This window comes from Salvelinus fontinalis, chromosome 31, assembly GCF_029448725.1.
Source record: "Salvelinus fontinalis isolate EN_2023a chromosome 31, ASM2944872v1, whole genome shotgun sequence".
Classification (NCBI taxonomy): domain Eukaryota; kingdom Metazoa; phylum Chordata; class Actinopteri; order Salmoniformes; family Salmonidae; genus Salvelinus; species Salvelinus fontinalis.
The window spans coordinates 10,618,315-10,638,167 of NC_074695.1; the positions used below are offsets into that span (position 1 = coordinate 10,618,315).

Here is a 19,853-nt window from a genome sequence, read left to right on the forward strand (position 1 = left end):
ACGTTTAAAATCTATCAGGGTTTCCCTTTTTGAAGCAATTTATACAGGTAATTATGATATGTATCCTAGAGGTCGAAGGTCAAAGTTGTGTTTTATCTGAACATTCCTGAAGATGTGCTTGATGGATAGCTGCTTTCCAATTATATACTGTATGATTTAAAGGGTATACGTGAGCAATAAGTAACATTCATTCCGGAACATTCCACATTATAAGTGATGGAAAGGTCAACACCTGTATACTGACATGTTTTGTGATAGGGTCAAATCCATGGGGGAAAAGTGAATGGGAGGGATGAATGAAAGAGTAATAACACAGAGGAAGCTGCCATTGCTGCAGTGCTATCACACGTGGTACAACTAGGGACATAGAGATTCTAGAAAATCCCTATGGGACATCATCACCCTGAGTCCAACTCCATTCCTCCAGTACCCCTAACAGTCCGACTCCAGTACCCCTAACAGTCCGACTCCAGTACCCCTAACAGTCCGACTCCAGTACCCCCAACAGTCCGACTCCAGTACCCCCAACAGTCCGACTCCAGTACCCCCAACAGTCCGACTCCAGTACCCCCAACAGTCCGACTCCAGTACCCCCAACAGTCCGACTCCAGTACCCCCAACAGTCCGACTCCAGTACCCCCAACAGTCCGACTCCAGTACCCCCAACAGTCCGACTCCAGTACCCCCAACAGTCCGACTCCAGTACCCCCAACAGTCCGACTCCAGTACCCCCAACAGTCCGACTCCAGTACCCCCAACAGTCCGACTCCAGTACCCCCAACAGTCCGACTCCAGTACCCCCAACAGTCCGACTCCAGTACCCCCAACAGTCCGACTCCAGTACCCCCAACAGTCCGACTCCAGTACCCCCAACAGTCCGACTCCAGTACCCCCAACAGTCCGACTCCAGTACCCCCAACAGTCCGACTCCAGTACCCCCAACAGTCCGACTCCAGTACCCCCAACAGTCCGACTCCAGTACCCCCAACAGTCCGACTCCAGTACCCCCAACAGTCCGACTCCAGTACCCCCAACAGTCCGACTCCAGTACCCCCAACAGTCCGACTCCAGTACCCCCAACAGTCCGACTCCAGTACCCCCAACAGTCCGACTCCAGTACCCCCAACAGTCCGACTCCAGTACCCCCAACAGTCCGACTCCAGTACCCCCAACAGTCCGACTCCAGTACCCCCAACAGTCCGACTCCAGTACCCCCAACAGTCCGACTCCAGTACCCCCAACAGTCCGACTCCAGTACCCCCAACAGTCCGACTCCAGTACCCCCAACAGTCCGACTCCAGTACCCCCAACAGTCCGACTCCAGTACCCCCAACAGTCCGACTCCAGTACCCCCAACAGTCCGACTCCAGTACCCCCAACAGTCCGACTCCAGTACCCCCAACAGTCCGACTCCAGTACCCCCAACAGTCCGACTCCAGTACCCCCAACAGTCCGACTCCAGTACCCCCAACAGTCCGACTCCAGTACCCCCAACAGTCCGACTCCAGTACCCCCAACAGTCCGACTCCAGTACCCCCAACAGTCCGACTCCAGTACCCCCAACAGTCCGACTCCAGTACCCCCAACAGTCCGACTCCAGTACCCCCAACAGTCCGACTCCAGTACCCCCAACAGTCCGACTCCAGTACCCCCAACAGTCCGACTCCAGTACCCCCAACAGTCCGACTCCAGTACCCCCAACAGTCCGACTCCAGTACCCCCAACAGTCCGACTCCAGTACCCCCAACAGTCCGACTCCAGTACCCCCAACAGTCCGACTCCAGTACCCCCAACAGTCCGACTCCAGTACCCCCAACAGTCCGACTCCAGTACCCCCAACAGTCCGACTCCAGTACCCCCAACAGTCCGACTCCAGTACCCCCAACAGTCCGACTCCAGTACCCCCAACAGTCCGACTCCAGTACCCCCAACAGTCCGACTCCAGTACCCCCAACAGTCCGACTCCAGTACCCCCAACAGTCCGACTCCAGTACCCCCAACAGTCCGACTCCAGTACCCCCAACAGTCCGACTCCAGTACCCCCAACAGTCCGACTCCAGTACCCCCAACAGTCCGACTCCAGTACCCCCAACAGTCCGACTCCAGTACCCCCAACAGTCCGACTCCAGTACCCCCAACAGTCCGACTCCAGTACCCCCAACAGTCCGACTCCAGTACCCCCAACAGTCCGACTCCAGTACCCCCAACAGTCCGACTCCAGTACCCCCAACAGTCCGACTCCAGTACCCCCAACAGTCCGACTCCAGTACCCCCAACAGTCCGACTCCAGTACCCCCAACAGTCCGACTCCAGTACCCCCAACAGTCCGACTCCAGTACCCCCAACAGTCCGACTCCAGTACCCCCAACAGTCCGACTCCAGTACCCCCAACAGTCCGACTCCAGTACCCCCAACAGTCCGACTCCAGTACCCCCAACAGTCCGACTCCAGTACCCCCAACAGTCCGACTCCAGTACCCCCAACAGTCCGACTCCAGTACCCCCAACAGTCCGACTCCAGTACCCCCAACAGTCCGACTCCAGTACCCCCAACAGTCCGACTCCAGTACCCCCAACAGTCCGACTCCAGTACCCCCAACAGTCCGACTCCAGTACCCCCAACAGTCCGACTCCAGTACCCCCAACAGTCCGACTCCAGTACCCCCAACAGTCCGACTCCAGTACCCCCAACAGTCCGACTCCAGTACCCCCAACAGTCCGACTCCAGTACCCCCAACAGTCCGACTCCAGTACCCCCAACAGTCCGACTCCAGTACCCCCAACAGTCCGACTCCAGTACCCCCAACAGTCCGACTCCAGTACCCCCAACAGTCCGACTCCAGTACCCCCAACAGTCCGACTCCAGTACCCCCAACAGTCCGACTCCAGTACCCCCAACAGTCCGACTCCAGTACCCCCAACAGTCCGACTCCAGTACCCCCAACAGTCCGACTCCAGTACCCCCAACAGTCCGACTCCAGTACCCCCAACAGTCCGACTCCAGTACCCCCAACAGTCCGACTCCAGTACCCCCAACAGTCCGACCCCCAACTGTTCACATTTTTGTTGTAGCCCCCAGACAAAAACACCTGATTCTACTTGTCAAGGATTTGATGATTTCGTTGACAAGTAGAATCAGGTGTACTTGTCCATAGCCACAAAAATAAAGATGTACTATTGGTGGTACTCGAGTGCCTAGATCAGAGTTGGGAAACACTGATCTAGGGATTAGGGAATAGGAAATAGGGTGGCATTTGGGATGCACAATTTGTGTTGTCTGCTGCTGTATAAAAAGGGTATTGTTGGAGCAGAAGGGCAGCCAGATGTAACGTGTCTCTGATATATAACATAAAGGGGCTTGAATTACTTTCTCTATATCGTCTTTTGTTTCCGTTTCTATTTTCAGATCCAGTAGGAATCCTCTGGGGTGAAAGTGACTTTCACATCCTCTGATTGATGGGTTTTCTAACAACAACAACAACAACAAAAAAAAAAAAGCCATATTTGGCTATTAGTAGGTAGACAAAGGTATCTAACGGAATGTAGGCCTATGATATAAAAAGATACCTACGAGTTCAAAAGATGAACTTACTGCAGTATTATTCTCGGTTTAAAGGGTGAAATCGGCGTTCCAATTCATTCCAAAATGTGTTCGATGGGGTTGAGGTCAGGGCTCTGTGCAGGCCATTCAAGTTCTTCCACACCGATCTCAACAAACCGTTTCTGTATGCTTTGTGCACGGGGGTATTGTTATGCTGGAACAGGAAAGGGCCTTCCCCAAACTGTTGCCATAAAGTTGAAAGCACAGAATCATCTAAAATGTCATTGTATGCTGTAGCGTTAAGATTTCCCATCACTGGAACTAAGGGGCCTAGAACCATGAAAAACAGCCCCAGACCATTATTCCTCCTCCACCAAACTTTACAGCTGGGACTATGCATTGGGGCAGGTAGCGTTCTCCTGGCATCCGCCAAACCCTCATTCGTTCGTCCGTCCATCTGCCAGATAGTGAAGTGTGATTCATCACTCCAGAGAACGCGTTTCCACTGCTCCAGAGTAAATGGCGGAAGCTTTACACCACTCCAGCTGACGCTTGGCAGTGCGCATGGTGATCTTAGGCTTGTGTGCGGCTGCTCGGCCATGGAAACCCATTTCATTAAGCTCCCAACGAACAGTTACTGTGCTGACGTTTCTTCCAGAGCCAGTTTGGAACTCGGTAGTGAGTGTTGCAACCGAGGACAGATATTCTTTACGCGCTTCAGCACCCAACGGTCCTGTCCTGTGAGATTGTGTGGCCTACCACTTAGCAACTGAGCCGTTGTTGCTCCTAGACATTTCCACTTCACAATAACAGCACTTACTGTTGACCAGGGCAGCTCTAGCAGGGCAGAAATTTTGCAAACTGACTTGTTGGAAAGGTGGCATCCTATGACGGTGCCACGTTGAAAGTCATTGAGCTCTTCAGTAATGCCATTCTACTGCCAATGTTTGTCTGTGGAGATTGCATGTGACCAAAATGCAATATGTTGCATGCTTTGTATTGCTGTTTTGATTGAAGTTGACTTGAAAACAAGTCACTAAGACTCAATCAATCAATCAGAGTAGGTTTATTGGGATTTTGTGCTAGGCTATATCAAGCATCCCATATCTCATTTCCAGATGATTTGGTAATCCTGAATTTATGGTCTAAATCTCTCTGTGTGTCTCCTATGAGCAGTTAGAATCAAATGTGCATATCCACTATCTTTCTTCACATGGTTGAATCCAAAATGTCTGCCCTTGGTGTGTGCCTGAGGCTGAGACAGCAGTCGCATCCTGGAGACATCGTCTGGACCAGTCAATGTGTTAGGAACTGGATCGGTAATGTCGTCTGGATCAGTCAATGTGTTAGGAACTGGATCGGTAATGTCGTCTGGATCAGTCAATGTGTTAGGAACTGGATCGGTAATGTCGTCTGGATCAGTCAATGTGTTAGGAACTGGATCGGTAATGTCGTCTGGATCAGTCAATGTGTTAGGAACTGGATCGGTGATGTCGTCTGGATCAGTCAATGTGTTAGGAACTGGATCGGTGATGTCGTCTGGATCAGTCAATGTGTTAGGAACTGGATCGGTAATGTCGTCTGGATCAGTCAATGTGTTAGGAACTGGATCGGTAATGTCGTCTGGATCAGTCAATGTGTTAGGAACTGGATCGGTAATGTCGTCTGGATCAGTCAATGTGTTAGGAACTGGATTGGATGTAGTCTAGGCCCATATTTACAAAGTGTCTCAGAATTAGAGTGCTGATCTAGGATCAGGTCCCCCCTCTCATTCATTATGGTTTAAAAGACAAAACTGATCCTAGGTCAGCACTATTACTCTGCAACACTTTGTGAATACCGGACCTAGTTTCAGATCAGTTTGTGGATACCGGACCTGGTTTCAGATCAGTTTGTGGATACCGGACCTGGTTTCAGATCAGTTTGTGGATACCGGACCTGGTTTCAGATCAGTTTGTGGATACCGGACCTGGTTTCAGATCAGTTTGTGGATACCGGACCTGGTTTCAGATCAGTTTGTGGCTACCGGACCTGGTTTCAGATCAGTTTGTGGCTACCGGACCTGGTTTCAGATCAGTTTGTGGCTACCGGACCTGGTTTCAGATCAGTTTGTGGCTACCGGACCTGGTTTCAGATCAGTTTGTGGATACCGGACCTGATTTGGTATTTGGTATTTTATTAGGATCCCCATCAGCTGTTGCAAAAGCAGCAGCTACTCTTCCTGGGGTTCCACACAAAACATGAAACTTAATACAGAATTACACAATACAAAACATCAATAGACAAGAACAGGTCAAGGACAGAACTACATAGTTTGTGATGTTCTACCACATGGTTCACTTCTGTCTTCAGGTTTCATCCTACAGTATGTCAGTAAATAGAGATGAAATAGACTCATTACATCCTCTCTTTCTTCCTCAGATGAAATTGATTAGACTCATTACATCCTCTCTTATTCTGTGTTCTCCAGGTCTGTTCAGGGCTGCAGTCCCCAGCGGTGCCTCTACTGGTATCTATGAAGCTCTGGAGCTCCGTGACAACGATAAGACGCGCTACCTGGGCAAAGGTACGCACAACTCCCTCTTCTGCTTGGACTAGCTAGTAACACTCCCTGTTCTGATTGGACTAGCTAGTTACTAGTCATTTACAGTGCATAGTGAAGGTCTACACACCCCTTGCACAGTCTTCACATTTTGCTGCCTTAAAATTAAAACAATTCATATACAGTGCATTTGGAAAGTATTCAGACCCCTTGACTTTTTCCACATTTTGTTACGTTACAACCTTATAAATCATGTTTTTCCCTCATCAATCTACACACAACACCCAATGCCAAAGCAAAAACAAGTTTTTATACATTTTTTGCAAATGTATAAAAATAAAAATACGAAATTTCAAATTTACATAACTCTTTACTCAGTACATTGTTGAAGCACCTTTGGCAGAGATTACAGCCTCGAGTCTTCTTGGGTATGACACTACAAGCTTGGCACACCTGTATTTGGGGAGTTTCTCTGCAGATCCTCTCAAGCTCTATCAGGTTGGATGGGGAGCGTCGCTGCACAGCTATTTTCAGGTCTCTCCAGAGATGTTCGATCGGGTTCAAGTCTTGGCTCTGGCTGGGCCACTCAGAGACTTGCCCTGAAGCCACTCTTGTGTTGTCTTGGCTGTGTACTTAGGATCGTTGTCCTGTTGGAAGGTGAACCTTCACCCCAGTCAGATGTCCTGAGTTCTCTGGAGCAGGTTTTCATCAAGGATCTCTCTGTACTTTTCTCCGTTCATCTTTCCCCCCGAAGGTAACTGGTCTCCCAGTCCCTGCCACTGAAAAACATCCCCACAGCATGATGCTGCCACCACCATGCTTCACTGTAGGGATGGTGTCAGGTTTCCTCCAGATGTGACGCTTGGTATTCAGGCCAAAGAGTTCAATCTTGGTTTCATCAGACCAGAGAATCTTGTTTCTCATGGTCTGAGAGTCCTTTAGGTGCCTTTTGGCAAACTCCAAGTGGGCTGTTATGTGCCTTTTACTGAGGAGTGGCTTCCACCTGGCCGCTCTCCCATAAAGGCCTGATTGGTGGAGTGCTGCAGAGATGGTTGTCCTTCTGGAAGGTTCTCCCATCTCCACAGAGGAACTCTGGATCTCTGTCAGAGTGACCATCGGGTTCTTAGTCACCTCCCTGACCAAGGCCCTTCACAACCGATTGCTCAGTTTGTCCGGACGGGCAGCTCTAGGAAGAGTCTTGGTGGTTCCAAACTTCTTCCATTTCAGCATGATGGAGGCCACTGTGTTCTTGGGGACCTTCAATGCCGCAGACATTTTTTGGTACCCTACAGACAATTAATTTTACCTCATGGCTTTGTCTTTTGCTCTGACAACTGTGGGACCTTATATAGACAGGTGTGTGCCTTTCCAAATCATGTCCAATCAATTGAATTTACCACAGGTGGTCTCCAATCAAGTTGTAGAAACATCTCAAGAATAATTATGAGCTTAATTTTCTAGTCTCATAGCAAAGGGTCTAAATAATTATGTAAATAAGGTATTTCTGCTTTTTCTTTTTTATAAAGTTGCAAAAAAAATCTAAACTTAATTAAAATGCCTTTATTTGTATGGCATGTTCAATAGAAACAAGGTTTTAAAAACCGCCGTGTTTCAGCTGCATGTCCTTCGTCAGGGAGTACAATTTTCTTTTTGATGACCAATTTACCCCTTTTACAAAAGAGCACCTATCTACCAATATGTACTATTGTGTACCTTAGTAGAGCTTTCCTTCCTCCTCTTTCTACTTGGTAGAATCTTATTCAAAATGGTTTACAGCTGTAATAGCTGCCAAAGGTGCTTCCGTCAGGTATTAACACAGGGGTGTGATGACATCAAGACATGTTACTTATTTATTAATTTGGAAATGTTTCTATAACTTTCTTTCACTTTCAAATGTTTCAAATCCCTTTTTAGATTGTATTGCCTTAAAATTATATGTGAAGACTGTGCTAGGTATGTGTAGACTTTTCACTAGGCTATAGGCACTGTATTTTGAAGGGGACTTTAGCAACATACTAATCTTAGAATGTATCGTTGACATAGCTAGTTTCCAATGTTTGCTTTCATTTCCAATGTCCACGTACTCTAGCCTGGTCCTAGATCTCGTTGTGTTGTATGGCCAGCTCGTGTGGTTGGCGTGGTAATAACCATAGGAGTTGGCAAGATAGCACAGACATATCTGGGACCAGGCTAGTACACAGCTCACTCTATACCATGTTTCCATTACATTTGTCTTTCTTTCCTTCGTTCTTCATCATTCTTTTCTCTGACGCTTCATCCTTCTCTCCTCCTCTGTCAGGGGTGAAAAGGGCTGTTAAACATATTAATGAGTTCTTGGCCCCAGCTCTGTGTAACCAGGTAAATACACAGTGTGGTGGAGCAACAGGAGTAAGACAGAGATGACACAGAAATTAACTGGTTGATGATGAAAGCATGACTTTCGAGTGGGTTTGCCATGATTTGACAACTAACTAACCTCTGTGGCAGGCATTCACAGACGATCACAGATTTTCTAAATCGTTTTTACGGCCATAAAAATATAATGACTAGAAGGGACATTCTTTTAAGTCAACGTTCCCGGGATGGGTGGACCGGCCGGCGGCCATATTGTCATTCTATTTCTGTGATTACCCCATGATCCCAATAGTAGATCATTCCACTTGATGTTTGTTTAACCAGCCTAGTTGCTGCCACCACAGCAGATAATATTAATGAGATCTTGCTCTGTGATCGTCTAGTAATGCCTGCTGCTCTTGCATGGTCTACTTCTCCCTGGGTCGTGACGCTCTGCTTGTCCCTCTGCAGGTGTCTCAAAAGCTGTTGATCATATCAATAAAACTATTGCACCTGCACTTGTACGGCAGGTAGGAACATTTACTGTTTGACTAACATTCTGCATGTCGTGCTAGTGTCAAGTCAGTGTTGCATAGAATGTACAGTATGACACAGAGCAGCTATGAACAATCCTGACTGAGTACAATGACGTCAGCGTGTAAGAGAAGAAACGTCACTTCAAGTTCCGTTTAGAGTTCTTCTTTACCCCATGGAGTTTGCTAGATACAATACATCCTCTTGGTCTGTTGAACTTATCTGTAAGATGTTACTATTGGTATGTACACAACACTGTACTCACCTCAGTGACCAGAGGTCTCAGGTAATTTACCTAAGCTGGCTAGTAGCACCTCAAGATGCAGTGTGTAGTGTGTACTAGTGAACCTAAACGTCCTTCGAGACGGGTGTTTTGAGCTAACCTGTTTGAACTTTGAACTAACCTTTTTGTCTGTCAGTTCCCTCCCATATCTCTAATGACCGGCGTGTTGTTCTGTGTCTGTCTGTCCTGTTGTTGTTCAGAATGTCAACGTCCTGGAGCAGGAGAAGGTTGACAAGCTGATGCTGGACATGGATGGCACAGAGAACAAGTGTAGGTTACTTTCCTTTTGTTGGTATATGGAATTTTAGCATAGAGTTGAGAGTGTACAGTGAAGGCAGTGCATTCCAGTGTAATAGGCTTCAATGCAGGTACAGACATGTCATGTTAACTTCTGTAGTCCCTCTGCAAACAAAAAGAACAGCAGTCAACTAGAATACAGCCCAAATCAACAATTTAGGAAAATGAGGAAAAAAGGCAGAAATTGTTTGTTTTATGGGCTCTTCGTTTTCTGTTCCCCCCCTCAGCTAAGTTTGGTGCCAACGCCATCCTGGGCGTGTCCCTGGCTGTGTGCAAGGCCGGTGCTGCTGAGAAAGGCGTCCCCCTTTACCGTCACATCGCTGACCTCGCTGGCAATCCCAATGTCATCCTCCCCGTCCCCGTAAGTTTATCATCATCCTACCAGTTCCCATTAAGTTTAACGTCATCCTACCAGTTCCCATTAAGTTTAACGTCATTCTCCCAGTCCCATTAATCGGCATCCTCCCAGTCCCCATTAATCGGCATCCTCCCAGTCCCCATTAATCGGCATCCTCCCAGTCCCCATTAATCGGCATCCTCCCAGTCCCCATTAATCGGCATCCTCCCAGTCCCCATTAATCGGCATCCTCCCAGTCCCCATTAATCGGCATCCTCCCAGTCCCCATTAATCGGCATCCTCCCAGTCCCCATTAATCGGCATCCTCCCAGTCCCCATTAATCGGCATCCTCCCAGTCCCCATTAATCGGCATCCTCCCAGTCCCCATTAATCGGCATCCTCCCAGTCCCCATTAATCGGCATCCTCCCAGTCCCCATTAATCGGCATCCTCCCAGTCCCCATTAATCGGCATCCTCCCAGTCCCCATTAATCGGCATCCTCCCAGTCCCCATTAATCGGCATCCTCCCAGTCCCCATTAATCGGCATCCTCCCAGTCCCCATTAATCGGCATCCTCCCAGTCCCCATTAATCGGCATCCTCCCAGTCCCCATTAATCGGCATCCTCCCAGTCCCCATTAATCGGCATCCTCCCAGTCCCCATTAATCGGCATCCTCCCAGTCCCCATTAATCGGCATCCTCCCAGTCCCCATTAATCGGCATCCTCCCAGTCCCCATTAATCGGCATCCTCCCAGTCCCCATTAATCGGCATCCTCCCAGTCCCCATTAATCGGCATCCTCCCAGTCCCCATTAATCGGCATCCTCCCAGTCCCCATTAATCGGCATCCTCCCAGTCCCCATTAATCGGCATCCTCCCAGTCCCCATTAATCGGCATCCTCCCAGTCCCCATTAATCGGCATCCTCCCAGTCCCCATTAATCGGCATCCTCCCAGTCCCCATTAATCGGCATCCTCCCAGTCCCCATTAATCGGCATCCTCCCAGTCCCCATTAATCGGCATCCTCCCAGTCCCCATTAATCGGCATCCTCCCAGTCCCCATTAATCGGCATCCTCCCAGTCCCCATTAATCGGCATCCTCCCAGTCCCCATTAATCGGCATCCTCCCAGTCCCCATTAATCGGCATCCTCCCAGTCCCCATTAATCGGCATCCTCCCAGTCCCCATTAATCGGCATCCTCCCAGTCCCCATTAAGTCTGCGTTTACTAATGTGTGAGTCATCTTTATGTGACCAAGACTGTGTTATCCTGCTGAGCTAAAGCTGACTTACAGTTGAAGTCGGAAGTTTACATACACTTAGGTTGGAGTCATTAAAACTAGTTTTTCAACCACTCCACAAATTTCTTGTTAACAAACTATAGTTTTGCCAAGTCGGTTAGGACATCTACATTGTGCATGACGCAATACATTTTTCTAACAATTGTTTACAGACAGATTATTTCACTTATAATTAATTCACTGTATCACAATTCCAGTGGGTCTGAAGTTTACATACACTAAGTTGACTGTGCCTTTAAACAGCTTGGAAAATTCCAGAAACTGATGTCATGGCTTTAGAAGCTCCTGATAGGCTAATTGACATCATTTGAGTCAATTGGAGGTGTACCTGTGGATGTATTTCAAGGTCTACCTTCAAACTCAATGCCTGCTTGACATCATGAGAAAATCAAAAGAAATCAGCAAAGACCTTAGAAAAGATTTTTAGACCACGCAGCCGTCATACCGCTCAGGAAGGAGACGCGTTCTGTCTCCTAGAGATGAACGTACTTTGGTGCGAAAAGTGCAAACCAATCCCAGAACAACAGCAAAGGACCTTGGGAAGATGCTGGAGGAAACGGGTACAAAAGTATCTATATCCACAGTAAAACGAGTCCTATATCGACATAACCTGAAAGGCCGCTCAGCAAGGAAGAGGCCACTGCTCCAAAATCGCCATAAAAAAGCCAGACTACGGTTGCAACTGCACATGGGGACAAATATCGAACTTTTTGGAGAAATGTCCTCTGGTCTGATGAAACAGAAATAGATCTGTTTGGTCATAATGACCATTATTATGTTTGGAGGAAAAAGGGGGGAGCCTTGCAAGCCTAAGAACACCATCCCAACCGTGAAGCACGGGGGTGGCAGCATCATGTTGTGTGGGTGCTTTGCTGCAGGAGGGACTGGTGCACTTCACAAAATAGATGGCATCATGAGGTAAGAAAATTATGTGGAAATATTGAAGCAACATCTCAAGACATCAATCAGGAAGTTACAGCTTGGTCGCAAATGGGTCTTCCAAATGGACAATGACCCCAAGCATACTTCCAACGTTGTGGCAAAATGGCTTAAGAACAACAAAGTCAAGGTATTGGAATGACCATCACAAAGCCCTGACCTCAATCTTATAGAATTTTTTTAGGCAGAACTGAAAAAGCATGTGTGAGCAAGGAGGCCTACAAACCTGACTCAGTTACACCAGCTCTGTTAAACAATTTAAAGGCAATGGTAGCAAATACTAATTGAGTGTATGTAAACTTCTGACCCACTGGGAATGTGAGGAAAGAAATTAAATCTGAAATGAATTTATGAAATGAATTTATTCTGACATTTCACATTCTTAAAATAAAGTGGTGATCCTAACTTACCTAAGACAGGGACTTTTTACCAAGATTAAATGTCAGGAATTGTGAAAACTGAGTTTAAATGTATTTGGCTAAGGTGTATGTAAACTTCCGACTTCAACTGTACGTTGTACTCTTTCTTCAGTCGTCTTTGAACACTTTTTCATTTTGTTTGATTTGAAACTTCAGTTTGATTTGAAACTTCAGTTCAAACCTCTGTCTCTGTCCAAGGCCTTCAACGTGATCAACGGAGGTTCTCACGCAGGCAACAAGCTGGCCATGCAGGAGTTCATGATCCTCCCTGTAGGAGCCAGCACCTTCAAGGAGGCCATGAGGATCGGAGCCGAGGTCTACCACAACCTGAAGAACGTCATCAAGAAGAAGTACGGTCAGGACGCCACTAACGTGGGAGACGAGGGAGGCTTCGCCCCAAACATCCTGGAGAACAAAGAAGGTGAGAGAGAGGATGAGCGTCAGTCACTTAATCAATCAATCAATCCATTAATCAGTCAGATGTATAGTCCTTTTCTACGGCAACAGTTATCACATGACCAGCAGTATGGCACCACTGTGGCGTCAACTTCAGTTGGAAAATCAGCTGTGATACTACTTCCTTCTTTCTGCGCTGAGAGGGAATGTCCACTGAGTTTAACATTCCTAGAACCCTCTAGTACTTCACCTAAGACTCCTTCGCCTCCTCTCCCCCATCTTCCCCTCCCGTAGAGTTCACACCACCGTGACCCTATGTTGGTGTGGCGCTTTCTATTCATTGCCTAGGAATGCTACTCCGGAGGCGACAGATGATTTTTCTAAATGAAGGCCTCAATCCAATACTGAATAATGTACAGACTGGGCAGCCACTGTAGTAGCTCTGTTTGACTCAGTGTAGCTCAGTGAATTTCAATCAGCACATGTGAGTGGAGCGGTTGGAAATCCCGGTTGTCGCTCATAGAGCGGTCCATATGCTCCGCTCCGGTCCATATGCTCCGCTCCGGTCCATATGCTCCGCTCCGGTCCATATGCTCCGCTCCGGTCCATACGCTCCGCTCCGGTCCATACGCTCCGCTCCGGTCCATACGCTCCGCTCCGGTCCATACGCTCCGGTCCATACGCTCCGGTCCATACGCTCCGGTCCATACGCTCCGGTCCATACGCTCCGCTCCGGTCCATACGCTCCGCTCCGGTCCATACGCTCCGCTCCGGTCCATACGCTCCGCTCCGGTCCATACGCTCCGCTCCGGTCCATACGCTCCGCTCCGGTCCATACGCTCCGCTCCGGTCCATGTCTTTCCTAACGCTTTGCTAAAAAAAACGTTTCCACTCCCAGATTTTTTTTTTTTTACTCCCGCTCCAAATTTGCTCCATTCATTAAAATCACAGTTTAACCAACACCTATCTATTTTTGTGACTAAATGGACCTACCAATTGGTTTTCAAAGTATTGATATATATGGATTTGAATTAAAAGTTTTTGAATAAATATGAAAAGGTGAATTTAAGAAGCGAACATCATTTCAAATAGGCTACATGTCATATTAAACAGCATATGAACACTCTATATAGGTCAGGAGTTAGACAGGGAGCCTAAGAATGAATGAATGAATAAATATATAAAGCCCAACAAATCTAATTATTTATCGTGAGGGAATCTTAACTGTAATTTATCTATGTTCCTCTCAGCTCTGGAGCTGCTGAAGGAAGCCATTAGCAAAGCCGGCTACACCGACAAGATTGTGATCGGCATGGACGTGGCCGCCTCAGAGTTCTACAAGGACGGGAAATACGACCTGGACTTCAAGTCACCTGACGACTCCAGCCGTTACATCACCCCAGACCAGCTGGGAGACCTCTACAAGAGCTTCGTCAAGGATTATCCAGGTGGGTGGTGATGCATCCTAAATTCCACACTATTCCCTATATAGTGCACTACTTTAGACCAGAGCCCTATTCCCTATATAGTGCTCTACTTTAGACCAGAGCCCTATTCCCTATATAGTGCACTACTTTAGACCAGAGCCCTATTCCCTATATAGTGCACTACTTTAGACCATGGCCCCCATCACCAAGGGGGATAGGTTGCCTGGGGTCGGCAGTACCACGACCTCTAGATGAAGGATTACCCAGGTCTGCTACTGAGAGAAACACTGATCCTCATTATACTGTTAAGACTCCGGTCACAGTCCCAAATGGCAGACTATTCCCTATAGGGCACACTACTACCCATAGGGCTCTGGTTAATAGTAGTGCACTATGTAGGGAATAGGGTGCCATTTCTGTTAGGCTGAGTGACTGACTTTCACCCCCTGAAAGAGGCCAGAGCCTCTATCTTTAACGTACTGTAATACTGTAATACTTCTCTATCTAGAGTTATCCCTGATGTATGCGAACCGAAGGTAAATCCGTTGAACAACAAATGTCTAGTTGCAGTCAATTAGGCTTTAAAGTTGCTTACCATTTCTCTCCCCAGTCGTGTCCTCAACGACGTGCTCTAACAACTAACCCATTACAACCGTCCTCCTCTGTTTTCTACAGTGGTGTCCATTGAGGATCCCTTCGACCAGGATGACTGGGCGGCATGGTCCAAGTTCACGGCGGAGACCAGCATCCAGGTGGTGGGTGACGATCTGACCGTCACCAATCCCAAGCGCATCGCCAAGGGTGTGGCCGACAAGGCCTGCAACTGCCTGCTGCTCAAGGTCAACCAGATCGGCTCCGTCACAGAGTCCCTGCAGGCGTAAGTACTGGTCCACACACAGACGGCCAATTCATATTTAGTGAGTGACACCAGCTGGCTCTGTACCACTGGCATCCATTTTGACTTGCTCAGGGAAACAGCAGGCAGTCCAAGTGTTTTTTTTCATACAGAATAGAATGTAGTGTACTACCAGATATAATGCAAAAAATGCACAAGATACAAGGAGAACTTAGGTGATGTATTATCCTTGACTCCAGGCCTAGTTTTCTTAGGTAGACATTTTACAATACCTTGAATAAAATGAGTGAAACCATACTACAGTAGCTGTATGTAGGAACTAGCTAATGAACCTGTGGTGGTGGTGGTGGTGGTGGTAGTGGTAGCAGCAGCAGTTGTTGTTTATTAATCCCAAGAAGGGGATTTGATTCATCATCACAAGCATCTTTATACAAAGACAGACATTGATCCTGTTTCCTGTGTAGCTGCAAGATGGCCCAGACAAACGGCTGGGGAGTGATGGTCAGCCATCGCTCTGGAGAGACAGAGGACACCTTCATTGCTGACCTGGTTGTCGGTCTCTGCACCGGACAGGTAGGTTTCACCTCTTTTTCAGATCAATACGTAGATATTACTACTGGTGTGGCCTGGAAACCACAGCGTTGTTGGCTCAAACCTCTACAGATAGACTTTTGTTCTGTCCTTTAGTGATATTCTACATGTTATTACATTCAATGCAACTGCAAGCTCCCTCACCAAAGTTGTTCAGTGTCAGTTTGTCTCAGTTTTGCCCTGAGCTACTGCGAGTGTACTGATAACTTGGTATGCTGTGTTCCAGTGAACTTCAGTAATTGATATGCTGTGTTTCCTTCTCCAGATCAAGACTGGTGCTCCGTGCAGGTCTGAGCGTCTGGCTAAGTACAACCAGCTGCTCAGGTGAGCTCCCTTTTTAAAAAAAACTCTTAACTCAGCTGTATAAAATGCTGTCGCTAGGATATCTACCATGTCATATGTTCTTCATTAGATATATCATATGATTTAAACGAGCTAGACTTGGCCCAAATATCACTTGTCTAAATGTACAAATATCAAGGATAATACTAGGCTGTTTTATGACTTCCTCTTTTAGCCGTTATAACGGTTCAAGTGTTGAAACCTCAAACTGACTGACTTCCTTCCCTTCCATAGGATTGAGGAGGAGCTTGGAGACAAGGCTGTTTTCGCTGGCAAAAACTTCAGGCACCCAATCTAAGGAGATCTTCTATCCTTGGGCCTTCTTGATTTCATCCTGCATACATACAGTAACCCCCCCCCCCCCCCCCCCCCCCTTCCCCACACACACACACACACACACATTAAAGCCACGCTAGGTCGCTCGCCCTGCCCTGTCCAGAGGAGGGGAAGATGGAACGGCAATGAAACCTAAGGTCCAAGTCTGTCCAAGCTGTGTAAACCCTCATCTAACTCTCACTGCAGTACACCAACCCATCCTCTATGTTCCTCAATAGTATCGGTCCTTTGTGTCGGTGTGTAACATTGTCGTGTGAAGACGAGAGGTTTTTTGTTTTGGCTTCTTGTGAGTTGTAGTGATTCTTGGTTGTCTCCTATGACTACTACTATTCTAGTGGAGAGCTACTTTTAAGTTTAGCACTGTGCTGTTATTGAGCAGGTCAGAGTATTGTATGTGCAATGTGTTGCCTCTGAAGAGATGTTCCTGGTGTTGCTACTGTAAACGTTGGCGGAATTACAAGAAATAAACGGTCTCCTTTGAAACGGAGAAGAGATGTCATTCGGTGTCCCTGTGTGCTTTCTTGTCACAAGAAAATGTATCAAACTATTTTATACTGGCAATCCTGACCCACATTTTATTAGCCTTGTAATCACCAGGCTGATTACCGTTGTAGACAAACGGCATGATTTCTGGATGATTGTACAAGGTTCATGTTTAATATCCTTTTGCAATGATTATTTACAAACTTTAGTGACGTGTCATGGATGAAGTCGTGAGACCTGCAGTTGAAGTCGGAAGTTTACATACACTTAGGCTGTATTCATTAAAACTCGTTTTTAAAACACTCCACAAATTTCTTGTTGGCAAACTATAGTTTTGGCAAGTCGGTTAGGACATCTACATTGTGCATGACGCAATACATTTTTCTAACAATTGTTTACAGACAGATTATTTCACTTATAATTCACTGTATCACAATTCCAGTGAGTCAGAAGTTTCCATACACTACATTGACTGCCTTTAAACAGCTTGGAAAACTCCAGAAACTGATGTCATGGCTTTAGAAGCTTCTGATAGGCTAATTTACATCATTTGAAACAATTGGAGGTGTACCTGTGGATGTATTTCAAGGCCTACCTTCAAACTCAGTGCCTCCTTGCTTGGCATCATGAGAAAATCAAAAGAAATCAGCCAAAACCTCAGGAAAAAAGTCTGGTTCATCCTTGGGAGCAATTTCCAAACGCCTGCAGATACCACGTTCATCTGTACAAACAATAGTACGCAAGTATAAACACCATGGGACCACGCAGCCGTCATACAACCCAGGAAGGAGAGGCATTCTGTCTCCTAGAGATGAACGTACTTTGGTGCGAAAAGTCCAAATTAATCCCAGAACAACAGCAAAGGACCTTGTGAAGATGCTGGAGGAAACGGGTACTAAAGTATTTATATCCACAGTAAAACGAGTCCTATATCGACATAACCTGAAAGGGCGCTCAGCAAGGAAGAAGCCACTGCTCCAAAACCGCCATAAATAAGCTAGACTACGGTTTGCAACTGCACATGGGGACAAAGATTTTACTTTTTGGAGAAATGTCCTCTCATCTGATGAAACAAATATAGAACTGTTTGGCCATAATGACCATCGTTATGTTTGGAGGATAAAGGGGGATGCTTTCAAGCTGAAGAACACCATCCCAACCGTGAAGCATGGGGGTGGCAGCATCATGTTCTGGGGGTGCTTTGATGCAAGAGGGACTGGTGCACTTCACAAAATAGATGGCATCAGTCAGGAAGTTACAGCTTGGTCGCAAATGGGTCTTCCAAATGGACAATGACCCCAAGCATACTTCCAAAGATGTGGCAAAATGGCTTAAAAACAACAAAGTCAAGGTATTGGAATGGCCAACACAAAGCCCTGACCTCAATCCTATAGAAAATGTGTGGGCAGAACTGAAAAATTGTGTGCGAGCAAGGAGGCCTACAAACCTGACTCAGTTACACCAGCTCTGTCAAGAGGAATGGGCCAAAATTCACCCAACTTATTGTGGGAAGGTTGTGGAAGGCTACCTGAAACGTTTGACCCAAGTTAAACCATTTAAAGGCAATACTACCAAATACTATTTGAGTGTATATAAACGTCTGACCCACTGGGAATGTGATGAAAGAAATAAAAGCTGAAATAAATAATTCTCTCTACTATTATTCTGACATTTCACATTCTTAAAACAAAGTGGTGATCCTAACTGACCTAAGACAGGGAATTTTTACTAGGATTAAATGTCAGGCATTGTGACAAACTGAGTTTAAATGTATTTGGCTAAGGTGTATGTAAACTTCAACTGTACTCCTGCTCCTAAACGGCCCTAGCGGTATCTATGTTGTGATGTAATGGGAACTGCCAGTTAGAGGCAGTAACATGAGCCTGCGCCGAGAGGGACAGGGATGCCATTTCTGGATGTAAAAGGATCCAGCAGGGCAGAGATGCCTCTCTTGAAGGGCATGTGAGTTCCAGGCCTAGGTTAAACTATTATTTGAAAAATCTAATATTATATATGTGCTTGACTGAGCTTGCCTGGTACAATGGAACCAATGAAATAGTGCCAAAATTTTCCAACCCCGCCTATCTGGCCCTCCAGACAGGCTAAAGCAAACGCTCAATGTATTTGAAAGATTTAAAATACTATTTGAACCCAGCTCTGACATTTTATGCTGTAGGCCTACTGTCACGTCTACTCCCGCTCCCCCTCCCCAGCACTCAACGTCGCCGGACTATTAACCACTGGATCTGGCAACCCATCATTACACCACCTGACAACCCTCATTACACACACCTGGCAACCCGCATTACACACACCTGGCAACCCTCATTACACACACATGGCAATCCTATTTACACACACCTGGCAACCCTCATTACACGCACCTGGCAACCCTCATTATACCACCTGGCAACCCTCATTACACCACCTGGCAACCTTCATTACGCACATCTGGCAACCCTCATTACGCACACCTGGCAACCCTCATTACACGCACCTGGCAACCCTCATTACACCACCTGGCAACCCTCATTACGCACATCTGGCAACCCTCATTACGCACACCTGGCAGCACTCATTAAACACACCTGGCAATCCTCATTACGCACATCTGACAACCCTCATTACGCACACCTGGACTCCATCACCACCCTGATTACTCCCCCTTTATCTAGCATCACTCTTCAGGCAGTATTGGTTATGTTTACTTCTCTAACTATTCGCTTGTTGTTTTATAGGTCTATGTTCATTATTATTAAACTACTTGACTCCCTGCATCAACGTTACAGAATATTGCCTCAACAAATGGAAGCAGCAGTTAATCAGGACATCTCCTAGATGGTCAGCGAACAGGGACACCTACTTCGCCAACACCACGACTAGCTGGCAGAACTGG

The 19,853-nt window shown here is 46.9% G+C and overlaps 1 protein-coding gene across 2 annotated transcripts in view; it reads left to right on the top strand.

The window, feature by feature from the left end:
* The window catches only part of eno1a (enolase 1a, (alpha)), a 34,990-nt gene extending 18,017 nt beyond the window's left edge, over positions 1–16,973 (top strand). Inside the window, exons 3-12 of one of the 2 annotated variants that reach the window (XM_055891259.1) lie at positions 6,011–6,106; positions 8,382–8,440; positions 9,434–9,503; positions 9,758–9,891; positions 12,725–12,947; positions 14,173–14,370; positions 15,025–15,226; positions 15,670–15,778; positions 16,062–16,120; positions 16,373–16,973. In XM_055891259.1, coding sequence (XP_055747234.1) covers positions 6,011–6,106; positions 8,382–8,440; positions 9,434–9,503; positions 9,758–9,891; positions 12,725–12,947; positions 14,173–14,370; positions 15,025–15,226; positions 15,670–15,778; positions 16,062–16,120; positions 16,373–16,436 — 1,214 coding nt within the window. In that variant the 3' untranslated portion in view covers positions 16,437–16,973. Of the gene's footprint in view, positions 1–6,010; positions 6,107–8,381; positions 8,441–8,887; positions 8,947–9,433; positions 9,504–9,757; positions 9,892–12,724; positions 12,948–14,172; positions 14,371–15,024; positions 15,227–15,669; positions 15,779–16,061; positions 16,121–16,372 lie in introns of both variants that reach the window. The other variant, XM_055891257.1, reaches the window with a different exon arrangement.
* Positions 16,974–19,853: the final 2,880 nt, after the last annotated feature.